This window comes from Hypomesus nipponensis, chromosome 26, assembly GCF_054491055.1.
Source record: "Hypomesus nipponensis isolate SF chromosome 26, ASM5449105v1, whole genome shotgun sequence".
In the NCBI taxonomy this organism is placed as follows: Eukaryota; Metazoa; Chordata; class Actinopteri; order Osmeriformes; family Osmeridae; genus Hypomesus; species Hypomesus nipponensis.
This window is the reverse complement of record NC_140386.1, coordinates 1,294,963-1,308,890: the sequence shown is the minus strand read 5'-3', so window position 1 is coordinate 1,308,890 and position 13,928 is coordinate 1,294,963. Positions and strand designations below refer to the sequence as shown.

At 38.8% G+C, this 13,928-nt stretch overlaps 1 protein-coding gene across 1 annotated transcript in view; it reads left to right on the top strand.

Annotated features, from left to right (window-relative positions):
* nwd1 (NACHT and WD repeat domain containing 1) overlaps positions 1-13,928 on the top strand; it is a 53,957-nt gene that overhangs the window by 22,794 nt on the left and 17,235 nt on the right. The window contains exons 8-14 of the mRNA XM_084692278.1: positions 1,726-1,923; positions 2,157-2,279; positions 2,495-2,700; positions 2,927-3,187; positions 3,376-3,466; positions 3,902-4,048; positions 4,433-4,581. Coding sequence (XP_084548404.1) covers positions 1,726-1,923; positions 2,157-2,279; positions 2,495-2,700; positions 2,927-3,187; positions 3,376-3,466; positions 3,902-4,048; positions 4,433-4,581 — 1,175 coding nt within the window. The remainder of the gene's footprint in view (positions 1-1,725; positions 1,924-2,156; positions 2,280-2,494; positions 2,701-2,926; positions 3,188-3,375; positions 3,467-3,901; positions 4,049-4,432; positions 4,582-13,928) is intronic.

Genomic DNA, 13,928 nt, shown 5'->3' with positions numbered 1-13,928 from the left:
TACATTTGTATTTCGAACAAACGGCGAACTTATCAGCAAATGTTAACACTTTACCGCCTTGCATCATGGGAATTGACTAGCCAATGAGCCACACTATCTTCAATATTTCACATCGTTATTTCGTTCTTCAGTCAGTTTGACAGTATAACCTTCAAATTCTCAAGTAGCTTTTTCGTTTTTTTCCATTAATACTCCAATTGATAATTATTAGTATAAGAGTTTAGGGTTTCAGAATGTTTTAGCAGTAAATAAGGTTACAGCTTCAGTAACAAAAAAAGATTCAATGTGCAATGCATTAGATTTTCATAGACATGAATAATTAGAATGAGATGGATCTAAAAAATGTAACCTGTAATGTACTTTAAAATTATTTTGACTGTTTTTGCTGTATAATAATAGAAAACATACATCCTACTCCAGAAAAAATGTATACAATTTTTCTGTTTCTAAGCATACTTCTTAAAAGTACGTTATTGAGTTTGTAGTGAAGATCTACGAATCTGCAGTAAACTATTATGAGGGCCCCGTTCTCGCCAAGTGACTCAAGATCTGAGGTGTTGGAGGGGCCCATAAGCATTTTAATACATTAGTAAATATTAGTAAAATTACATTTAGAAGTTTACTTGTTGACGTACTTACGTTAAATGAAAGTGCACTTGAAAGTATTGCACAGTATACTTTGAGGTTCTTTAGGAAGTATACTTCATGAACTCAAAGTGCACTACACAGGTTACTTTAGAGTATTCCAAAGTATACTTTGAAGTACTTGAGGAAGTATACTTGATGAACTGAAAGTGCACTACACAGGCTACTTTAGAGTATTCCAAAGTATACTTTGAAGTACTTGAGGAAGTATACTTGATGAACTGAAAGTGCACTACTCAGGCTACTTTGCAGTATTCAAAAGTGAACTATTTTCAAAGCATACTTAAAAGTATATTAAAAGTAAACTATGTTCTAAGTATACTTCTTAAAAGTATATTAAAAGTGAACTATTTTCTAAGCATACTTCTTAAAAGTATATCAAAAGTGAACTAAAAGTGTACTATCCATATTTTAGTATACTTATAGTATACTTTAATATACTTCTTTTTTGTAAGGGTAGCGATCTTCCCTTTGGGACTTATTTGGTTTTCACAGTGTATGTTTCATGTTTGGCTACCCGCAATGGGGGGCTTGGGTCTATCTCGTTGTTATGATCAGTGACCTATGCACTTTTGTAAAACTCTCTCTTGGAAGTCACTTTGGATAAAGGCCTCTGCTAAATGCATAAATGAAAATCGAGTGATCATTACCTCTCAATAACAATGTTCTCTTCTGAAATCTGCGCTGTAAGTAGGAAAAACCAGCCAGGCACTTCTCGTGTTAATAATCTCAGTCCTAACATGGAATTAGCTCAGCAACAGTGCAAATACAGGGAAAACAAGCTGACAAAGTATTTAGCTAACTTGCTGGTAGCTAGATCCGGTGCTTTGGACAGCTAACGTCAACAGGATAGCAGTTACAGTAGGCATGATTTACCATTATTATGCTCCAAATCTTTTTTTTTACCATTATTCAGTATTTGGAGTAAAAATTACATTTGATTGCAAAAAAATGAACTCTTCTTTTTGGGTCTCTAAAATTGACAAATTAATAAACAGTATAGATCAGAGCCACAAACTGTTACTTGTGGTTAATGTTGTTTTCCCAACCATCTTTCTCCAACTGTTTCAATCTCGAAAGACCCTTCCCTTTTTTATATTGAGCTGAATGCCAGGCTCCACTCATTAAGTGAGTTGCATCCATCGCTAATTGGACGGCTCTGCTCCCAGTGTCAAGCCTGGCTAACAACATGTCCAGACCCCACCCTGGCTCCACAGTGCAGTTTTTTCCAGTCTCCAGGAGGGCCACTAAAGGCAACACTTGCTGGTTTCCAAAGAGGTTGTAAGAATTTTCATTATTACTTTGAATATGTACTATTTGCTAATTTTGGATGTTCATGTTTTTTTTTCGCTTTGATGTAGAAAACCATTATGCACTGTAATATGATTATCATATTGACTCTTTGGCATTATCAAATTGAGATATTGTTAAGAGAATAGATATGACATAACATTTATGAATGAATTAATCATCAAAGTAAATGTCAGTAAAGGTCTCTCTTTCAACAAAAGGGGTCACCGCTCTTGATATTTGTCTTGAGACTGGTGTATTGGTGGCAGGCTCAGAGGATGGAAAGATGATCATCTGGGACCTGAATGAGCTTGAAGTCATACAAACTCTAGTCAGCCGCACAGGTGACAAATACACATTCAAACTATATTTGTTTAAAACATGTTCAGTATAGGTAGTCATACTGCATGACTTATAATTAGACATTTTAGAATGTTAAAGTGTCCTTGTCCATGGCTTACCAGATTTAATTGGTGTCCTCTAGTATGAATAAACACATTTCCTGTGAAATATTGTGGTGTGGATTGTTGTTTTTTGTTTGTGTGTCTGTACTCCACAGCTGCAATTTTGTCTGTCAAATTGATTAAAAAAGGTGCTCAGTGTGTATCGCTGGCTTCTGATGGGACACTGAGGAGGTGGAGCGTGTTGAGTGGCAGGCAGATTTTTTGTGTCAAAGAAGCTGCACCCAATAAGCCTGTGCCTACAATTCCACACATACTTCTGTCCGAAGAGAAGGAACTTGTTTTTGTACAAACAAGAGACCAAGTATGACAGATATAAATGAATACCTTGTATTGATCTAGACTAGAGTATCTGTGCTGTATGTCCTGTCAGAGAGAAAACAACTAGTTTTGTTGTGTTTGTCTACCTTTATTAATACAATGTAGAATGTCCTTATGAAGAAGAAGTTATTCTCAGAAATTTTAAATGTGCAAGGGATTTATTTAAACTGTTGAAACTAACAATTGTCGTTTCACTATATTTATTTCAGATGAAAGCATGGCATCTAGATTCAGGAGAGCCTGCCTTTAATGTTATAGATCCAAAGTCAGTCATTCTTGGTGTTTTGAATGGAACAGTTGTGTCCCTATCAGACGAAGGACTTGTCACATTTATTTGCCCATATACTGGAACGAAAATGGTGGAAACTAATTTAGGATATTCTGCACCAAGTATAAACCTGAACTGTACCCTTACAATGCCACAATGTGACCGACTTCTTATAGTATCTAAAGACGGCTTTCTCTATCAGGTAAAGACACCTGAAATATGTAGTCAATTAAAATATTTCAATTGCACCACCAATAGAAAGACCCAGGATTTTGTTTAGCCCTTTGTTATGATGTATACCAAATGATAGGCTTTTAAATGTAGTATTAAAAAATCATAAAATACACTGTATTATATATTGTATTTAATGTTCTGATACCATTTTTATAGGTTTCCAGCACTGGGAGACAGTCTGTCACAGAGGTTAGCGTCAATGTCTCCTTTCTCTCCCTTGCTGAGGAAGAAAGGACACTATTTGCAGGTATGATGTCTACAGGTATCACACCTGTACTGTAGTATTATCAACACATGCAGTATAAATTAAGAGTTTCCATGTGTTGAGGTTCAAATCAGGAGGAGAAGGATACAAGGTTAAATGCCAGACCAAGTTCTTTGTAGTTTATTGATGCAATCAAACAATGAATACAATACAATATGGTGTCTCAATCTAGATTGGCGATATCAGTGAATGTTACCAGTCTAGCTTTATAGAGTAGAGTAGACAAATGCCTTTGTGAGAATAGTCTTGACAGAAGTCAAAGAAAGGTCTGCCCAGTCCAAATTCTGTCTACCTGTCCCGGGGACAGGTCTCGTACCTCTCATGAGAGAGAGGTGTTTGTTAGATGATTGGTCAGAAGACAATGAGGAGGGAATGTGGTCATCCTATCAAGTGTCAAGGGCACCCGTGGTCACCCAGGGTGGGCAGTCCAAGGATCTGCTGATGTGCAGGAGAAGGGGGACAAAGGGAGTCTCCAAGGTGGGAAACAGACCATCCCAAGGTCTGATGATGACAGGGAAAGGGGGGCAGATGATGTCCAAAGGAAGGGGGCATCCTCCACATCCAGTGCGTCTCCTTATTTCCTGATGTTGACACACAAGTGGCCCATTGTGCTCACACCCATCTCTGGGCACCACTATTTAGCCTCCCCAGTTAGTGTACTGACCTTCAGCATTCCTTCTCACACCAAAAGTTACATTCAACATGAGCTGGGTTACTCTCCACAGACCTAGAAGCATCCTGTTGCAAAAGTTCATCTGTTCTTAATTAACACAATTGATCACATTTGGATATATGTTTTAGTATTAAGCATTACAAATTTTATATACTTGAGATTGTGATTGTTGGAGCGGCATTGATTAGCAGTATAGATGTCATTCCTTCACACATGCTATCAGAAAATAAGGATGGGGATTTTTATTGTATTCTACTAATCATCTCTGTCTGTAGGTTGTGATAAAACATTGAACGTGTTCAACATAGAGATGGACTCCATAGAGAAGTTATTTGATTTGCAACATGAGGACACAGTACTATGTGCTCAAGGGTCCAGGAAAAGCAGAGTGGTCCTCACTGGCTCAGAAGACCAGATCATACGTGTTAGTATTGGATTTATGTTTTCTTACATCTCGCTTTTCATCTTTCTGACTAATTAATTTGATTAAAAGTAGTGTACGCAGCTTTGAAATAGCAAATTTCAATACAAACTAGAGAGGGTAAAATTTCTGGGAAAATTGTAGGGTGTGCTTGCTAGCGTCAGTTGCAGATGGGGTCCGTTTATTAACTGTAATTTTTACTACAGATTTTTCTGTATATTTTATATAAAAATGGGAAACACAATTCAATTCTGGTTAGATGTTCAGGGAGATAATTGACTCGTTAATATCTGACTCCAATTTTAGAAATGTGCACAAGTGCGTTATCTGTAACCTTGAGCGCTAAACAGTTAATGACATGAAACTCTGGCGTAGGTAAAAATCGTCTGCTTGATCAGAGCATCGACCCTAAAGTATGTGTGTTCACTAATCAATCGTTTATCTCTACTATAATATGAATTTAACCACCGACCTAGTATGTAAATCGATCACTCAGAGGCTCCGGTAAATTCCTTCGGAGCGTGTAGATCCACTGTAAGTGACTCAGAGGCCTTAAATTAAAAAGTTCAAACTTCAAAAGTCTATGTTTATAATCAGTGTTAGCCGGCATAGCTATGTGTGACGGCATAGCTATGTGTTAACACCATATTGGCTAGCTATATGTAAAAAACATATAAAATATTTAACAGCGGCAGCACAAAATCTTGAATCTTACCGTATGATCATGGCCGGACTTATTATTGGTCTGACTGTGCTGATGCTGGGCTGATTGAGCCAGTGCGAGCAAGGGTTGTAAACAGGCCAGCCAGGGCTAATAAAAGCCTTCGACCGTGAGCTTTGCGGATATATATAACCAACCAAATGGTGTAAACAGATATTTATTATTTCAAATAGAAGAACACACGTGTTGAATCGCATCTGCTCCATTGGCGGGGAAAGAGTTAGCAGTTAAAAATAATCAACACGTTAGCTGACTAACTTTCACTAACACTCCCCTTACAAAAGTATACTTCAAGTTAATTTTGTAAGTAAACTTTGTATAAAAAGTATACTATTATCATTTTACGTAAAGTATACTAGCAGTGTACTTATTTATATACTATTTTTTTACTTATTTATATATTATTTTTGTACGAAGGAAACTGAATTGGCCCACTTTTTAGGTCACTTACTACACTTTAAAGTACACTTAGTGTATTCAAGGTTTACTTTTGAATAATGTTAAGTAGCCCGTGTAGTGCACTTTCAGTTCATAAAGTATACTTCCTAAAGTACTTCAAAGTATACTTTGGATTACTCTAAGGTAGCCTGTTTAGTGCACTTTCAGTTCATAAAGTATACTTCCCTTAAGTACTTAAAGGTATACCTTGTTAAAATTCCAACCCCTCCTGATTTTGTTGCGGTGATACTGCGATAAGCAGAGGGCTCAGGCTCAGCAGAGTGCCCAGGCTCAGCAGTTGCGATAGTCCTGCTGTTAGAGTTAGCTCTAGCTTTATCAACAACATCCCGCTCATTTTCTGATCCAAGTAAACGGCTAGATGAGGTGCTGGGAGTTAGACCATCACCAACAGTTCTTCTCCTATCAGACTCCGATTCATTTTTAGATTAGCTTTTTTTTTATTCTGATGGATTTGTGAAGAAATCAGATATTCTTTTCTGACTTGCCACAGTCAGCTGAGTTTTCTTTTTTCATTTGAATATTTGAATTTTAGCTAGCCACGTCACGTCATTCACGCCAGATCAACTTTTGAAATGTAGTTATTTTTCAAAATAACAAACCACATTTGACATCATATAAATACGATGTTAACGAAATTAAAAACCTGTTGAAAAACAAAAACTTGATTTCAATTCATATCATTTTAAATTGTCGTGCTGTCAGCAGGGGGTGCACCCCTAGTTCCGGCGGCCATGGGGACCGACCATATGACAGAAAAGTTGTCTGATGCATACAAATTCAAATTGGATCATTAATCAAGTAGACCAAGTGGTGCTCTTGCAAGACAAGGGAATATGTTAAACACATGTTGGTCTGCTGCAAGCACAAACTCTATAAACCCTGTAAATGTACATGTTACAATAAAATTATTACTAGAATGTAATACATGAAATAAGAAACAAAATCATATCAAACATTACATTAAAAGCTGTTTAGAACAATATTTACTAGAACACAATTTTTAATGATAATGTCAGTCTTCCTCTGTCCACCTTCCTCTTCAACTGTTGAGATCACCTCTCCTGGGGCCTATTGCATAAAGGCCGCTCAAAAAAGCTAGACTTAAAGTCTTAAACCAGACTTGAATAAGCTGAATTAGTCAAGCGGGGCTAAAGCGGTTCCATAAAGGCCAATTTCAGCTCACGCAGTCCGACTAATTCAAGTCAGATTTAAGTAGTCAAGCTAATTGCGCGTGCACCCTATTCTTAAGCAGCCCGAGAGGTAAAACATGGATCATATAATCCACCACGGCAAAAGCAATGCACACGGCCACGTGACTTCTTCCAGAAAGAACGTTCCCTTTAAATCGTGTACTATGACAACTCCCTCATCCACCGCTTCAATCAAAATAAAATGACACGCCATGATTGACGTCGTGAACGACAGGCTACGTAAGTCGAGGACCTTTTTAGACCTTTACTTCCTTGATTAAAAGAAACCCTCTAAACTCATCTAAATAGGCTTTTTTGACATTGTTTAAAATAAAAAGCCTACTATTAATCAATACATCCAGTAGCCTAACTTTTTTACATGGTCTTTGTGTCTGGGAAATTGAGGACGGATTTAGGTTCGTTTTGCAATTGTAGGCTACTGTTAACAATTATATTGCTATGATAATTTTACTCTGCTAATTTAGATTGAGATATAGGCCTATGCCTAAACATTTGAAATCACAAACTAACATCCATACATTGACGGCTATGGTGTGTAGCCTATCAAAGCATTGTTCATCATTGTTTAATGCAATAGGCTAAATGTTGTAGGCTATTTAAGTTGATTTTCTATTCACGTTGAACAGATTGAATGGATGAGAATAAGAAAATGAGAATATACGTGGTAAATTATCGTTTTCCCGTTGGGTCAGTGTTACAGGAACGTCTGGTTATCACCAAGTCACGCTAAGGCTGCCAGTTAGTCTAACCCTGACCAGACTAGTTTTGCAGCCTAAGTTGCCATAGTAACCAAGTTCGAACTATGTTGAGCTAGCTTTATGGAACCGAATGAACTAGAAATGAGTCAGACTAACTGACATAAATCTGGCTTATTCGGTAAACTCGCTTTATGGAACAGGCCTCAGAGGTGTGTCATTAAGGTGTGATTGTTATTTTAGCATTCATGCAAATCAACGACTGTCCCAAACGAGTGTCTGGGTGACGAGTGACAAAGGGGCTGCCAAATGTTTGTAATGTCGGGGGAAAGACAATTATCTAAAAAAAAAAATTGTATTTAACAGAGGTAAACTTCACATGCCAAAGTTTTTTTGAGAAATACAATTTCATATTACAAGCTGTAAATTACTCATAATTTAATTTCATTTTATAAGCACGTCTGTGTCACAATAGCCCCGCCCTGTTCGTATTAGGCGCTAAAACGGCTAAGTGATAATTCATTCATTCATATTATTTGCTTACTACGTTCATCAAAATGGACACCTGGTTGAAAACGGGCATTTTGAAGAAATCAAGGGACAGTAGCAGTGAGCCATCTACGTCCTCTGCATTTTCTGTGGAGATGTGCAGCAACCATGGTGCTGAATATATGGAGAAACCGGACCAAACAGACTCAGAGGATCATGAACGGGGTGAAGAGGCGGGAACAGAGAAACTTAACAGATGTGCTGAACAGAGAAACCTAGTGTTACCAGATGTGCTGGTCAAGAGAAATAGGCCTACATCGGAGAGTAAGAAACGCAAATACAGTGACATATATTGGTTTTGGGTTTCAAACGAGTGGTGACGGAGAAAGTCCAGACCCGCAATGTGTAGTCTGTGGTGAAGTTGTAGCTAATAGTAGTCTCAAGCCCTCATATATGGTCCGGCACTTACAAACAAGACATGGTCAATTACAAGACATGCCTGCAAGAAAAAATGTGTCCATTCCCATTCAGGCTTAGGGACTTCAAAAAATGCACAGAAAGCGTCATATGTGGCGAGCTACCGGATAGCTAAAAAAGGTATGCCCCACACAAAAGGAGAAAAATCTGTGCTCACCCATTGCCAAAGACATGGTGAACTGTATGCTCGGGGAGAAAGCAGCAAAGACGTTGGAAAAAATCCCTCTTTCTGACTATACTGTGGCTCGTTGCATTGATATGATATCTACTGACATCCTCAGCCAGCTAATAAGCAGAATAAAAAACAATGAATTCTTCTCACTGCAAGTCGACGAATCTACTGACATAGCGAACCTAGCTAATCTTCTGATGTATGTCCGTTATTTATTTCAGAACACAGTTCATGAAGATTTTTTGTTTTGCCGTCCCCTTGTCACACGTTCAACAAAGGAAGATATTTTTAAGTTGATGGATAGCTTTTTCAGAGTGCACAAAATTGACTGGGCGCCCTTGTTGGAGTTTGTACAGAAGGGGGCTAAATTACGGTGGCCCTGAAGTGCAAACACAACGGCAAATAGCAAAACACAACGGCAAATAGAAAAACACAACGGCAAATAGGAAAACACAACGGCGAATAGGAAAACGCAACGGCAAATAGGAAAACACAACGACATTAACTTCTGACGGAAAGGGTAGGGCCTATCTAGCAGAAGATGGACCCTCCTGATTGGACAGAAGGACTGTCTGTCTTTTAACAGGAAGGAGTGGTGAAAAACACGAACAGCACCTGTTTAAATGGTGTTCGACGGGACAGACAGCAGCACCATCTAGATTTACTAACATTTTCGGTATACTAACACATAATATCAATTGGTTACTGGTGTGTTGCATCATGTATTACATTCATGTATTACATGAACAATATGCAGCCATATTGTGAAGCAGAGCTAGAAATGGCTATGCTATACCTTAGCCTAATGATTGAGGACTAGGCTATTGTTATACTTAACTTTTAACTTTTGACTGTTGAAATAAATGGGACATGCTAAAAACATTTTTTTATTCATCAGCCCACTTACAAATTACCACGTTAACATGTGTTATGTTTTGTGTACTTATATGTTATGCCAGGTTGCTTTGCTTCTTGTCCGAAGAATTTCTGTGCCCAGTCGGACCCTTTGTTGTTCTGTGCAGACTGTGCAAGACTTGAACGTGAGCATTTATATTTGTAATAGCCAACTTGATGCAAGTTGAATATAATCTAGATAGCAATCACACCAGCAACTGCTCAATTTAAGACAATAAATGAGTTTGGTAAATAGAACAGAATACACAAGGCAAACAATTGCATTCATTAAAACATTTTATTATACGAAATGTCCAGTGAGAAGGTCATTGTTTTTAGTGCGTGGACCTGAAATTTCTACCGAGCGTTGAGAGCTAGCTGGACGATAGGAACCCTTGATCTGCAATTCATTGTTGCTAGCTCTAATCACTAACTACGCCAGTAAGAGAAGACTAACTTTGTATGCCAACGAACACCGATAACTAGAACTAATTTGACAAACGTGACTTCAAGTGCTTATACTCATCCTGATGTTGTGATTAGTTGACAACATATCAACTATCACGTCGTATGTAGCCTATGCCTTGCATTAAAATCATTCTTAAAAATAGCGAAAGTATCTTTGAGCTATTCATGTGTTTTCAAAATAGGCGTTCTCCTTCCTGTTAAAAGACACAGTCCGTCTGTCCAATCAGGAGGGTCCGTCTTCTGTTAGATAGGCCCTACCTTTTCCGTCAGAAGTTAATGTCGTTGTTTTTTTTTCCTATTCGCCGTTGTGTTTTGCTATTTGCCTTTGTGTTTTGCTATTTGCCGTTGTGTTTTGCTATTTGCCGTTGTGTTTTGCACTTCAGGGCCACTGTACGAAATCAATGACGGGGAAACACAAAGGAGCAGTAGCTCTCATCCGAGAAGTTGCTCCATCAGTTTCCTGGGTGCACACCAGCATCCACCAGGAGGCCCTAGCAACGAAAAACATGCCAGGTGAACTTTTGTCTGTACTTCATGACATCGTGACAATCGTCAATTTCGTCAAGGCTCGTCCGTTAAATTCACGGATTTTTCGCACTGAATGCAACGAAATGGGCAGCGAGCATGAAACACGTCTATGTGGAAAGGTCTTAGCGAGGATTTTTGAGGTCAGATGTGAAGTTCAGGATTTTTTTGTTCACAACCCGTTTCACTTGTCTTCATGCTTGCAAGACAACATATGGCTTCAGAAGCTGGCATGTCTGGCAGACATTTTCTACTCTTAATGAACTTATTTTAAGTCTGCAGGGTCTTAGTACCACCATTTTCAACACCCAGGGCAAAGTTGAGGCACTTATTAAAAAGCTTGTTTTCTGGGCCAACTGGATAAATACAAACTCAACTGAGTGCTTTCCTCTTCTACCTGAATGTTTGCAATCCCGGGAATCTGTGCTAAGTGATTGCGTCAAAGGCCTCATAACTGAACATCTCAACCAACTCAGCCAAAATCTGTGGACTTACATCCCCCCTATGGACCAATCTCAGACATGGATTCGGAATCCTTTAGATGTCACTCCTCCAATCCCACATCTCTCATTTCAAGAGCAAGAAAAGTTATCGGAGTTATCATCTGAGGTGAGACACAACATACTTAAAAAAAATAAGTCACTGGTGGATTTCTGGGCTTCAGAAATGGTGGAGTATCCAGGATTGTCAAAGCAAACACTTGTTTTGATGCCCTTTGCAACCACATACTTATGCTAGGCAGGCTTTTCTGCACTGACATTGTTGAAAACAAAACATTGACAACGACTAGATTCCTAGATTGTGTGCAAACATGCAGGCCCATCCATCTCACCAAAAAAGGTAATAGTATTTTTATTTTTATATTTTGTAATCTACAGTCAAATCAAGTCAACATGTATTTTTATTCCATGTTTTATTACAGTGAATATTTGTATTTAGCTGCAATTTTTTTTTTTTTGTTTAACCAGATTTGTGTTGGGTGTTGGGGGGTGCTTGACAGGTGTCAAACACTAAAAAGGGGTGCGTGCTGCAAAAAGTTTGGGAACCACTGTTCTATGACTTAAACGTCACCTTAATTTTTTCCCTACTAATGATATTTTCAAGCCTACTCATATTGCATTCATTCATTAAGAAACCCCTTTGAAACAAGCTGAACCACCTTTGAAACAAGGTATTCTAACAACATTGTCACCCGCAGTATTTCAGATGGAATCAAATAGTACCATCTGCTAACTGAAAACGTAAACAAGCTTGACATTTATTTAGGGGGAAATGGCTAATTTAAAAGAAGTTTGCTGGAAGCTATCATTGTAAGTAACAATGCCAAATGCAACCATTTGGTCTCAGTCTAGAGCCCTGCGTGGAGAAGCTGACCCCAGTAAATTGTGCTACGAGCAAGCTAGCCTAGCTGCTGTTGCTAGCCAAACTTCACTGGGGTGATTGTTTGAATGCGCCAGAAATAAACTTTCCTTTTGACATAAAGTTTACGCTGTGGCATTTAAAACAGCAACGCACCACACAAGCTTGAGTTTAAATACATTATTTAATGTGACATTACTTTCTGTACATGCAAGTCTTGATTTGCTTAAATTAGTGCTGTCAGTTAAACGCGTTATTAACGGCGTTAACGCAAACCCATTTTAACTTTTAAAAAAAATTATCACAAGATTAACATTCTTTTTGGCCTAGCAAACATTGTTGTTTTTTTCACATGCTGTTGCAACTAGTGACATTAGAAAAACTACAACACTACACCGGATCTGGCTACACTAGAAACAAAACAACAGGCACACCGCACACACTTGTTTTGGCTTGCGAACCAGCTAAAGAGTAGTAGGCTAACGTTACGTTTTGAGTGGATGGCGAGCGCGAGATGGCGAAATGGATGCCAATGAGATTCTGAATGGAAAGTTTACTTTAAAAAAGTTGCCAAATGTTTCCATTTACAAGACCAAAGTGATCTGTGTATTTTGTCGTTGTGAACCGAGCTATCATCGCAGCACGTCCAGTCTGAAATACCACTTGATGGCCAAGCACACAGAATTATCAGCCCCCTCGTCAAAGCCAGGCTATAGACCAATTATCGCCCTACGTCACACGACTGTCAAGCAGGCTCAACTGTGCATGTCGGTTGCAAAAGAGGAGTTTCTCCCGGGTCTATTACACTTGGAGTGTCGATCAGGTCGTCATATATCTCTGGCCACTGGATTACAGGGCTTGACATTAACTTTTTGAGGCACTTGTTCTTTGGACAGATACATTTATGTTTCACATGTCTATGCACAAAAGTCACTTGACCCCGATACCTTTAAATAGCCTGACCAAGTGATCGGGCAAAACTAGCCTGGCTAACGGAGGTCGTTTTCTCAGGCAAATGATGAATGAAACAGGCTCAGTGAAAGAAATCCAAAATGCTAGCTATCTTCAGCAGGCTCGTATCTACACAAGGCAAACCTCCCTGACGTTTTAAGTGTAGAATGGAGTGAACGGGCAAAACAAGGCTGGCGAACGGAGGTCGCTTTCTCAGGCAAATGATGAATGAAATAGGCTTGGTTAAAGAAATCCGAGATTCTGGCTATCTTCAGCGGGCTCGTATCGGCAGTCCTCCCTGATGTTTCTGGTGTAGAATAGAGTGAAATACAACATTGTGCACACTGCCAGTGAGCGACCCGGGACTGACTGATGCTAACGTCAAAACAGTGTAACGAGGACCCAGTCTCACTCAGATTGCCAGTTTTAAACGAATCACAAAAATTATCGGACCAGCTGGCCAAAAGCAGAATTCCCATATCTCTTGAAAGCTGCCCTGCTCGACTTTTTAGATGTAAAATTATGAACTTTGTGACATGACGAGAAGACATGGCTGCCACCCAACTATGCGGTCTAACGGGCGACATTCTCACTCAAATTTCAAGACTTTCGAGACCCAAATCAAAATTCTGATGTGACAGATCAATGGGGAATCGCTTTCTCTCCTACAGGCTGTCCTCCTTGACCTTTTTGGCCTTTTAAAATCTAAATATTTGTATGATCCGTGTGGTCCTTTTGCCGTTTTAAATGCTATCCTTGCTATTGTTTTAAATGCTATCTGTTTTCTGCAACCACATTGCGCACGCATCCCAAATGTTTACAAACAAATAATTGGTCTATTGCAATGTTTAAAAAAAACTTATCACTAAGCAAGCCGATCCACTTTTCCATGTTGATAAGAGCATTAAAATGAGAAAAAATTATGGGAC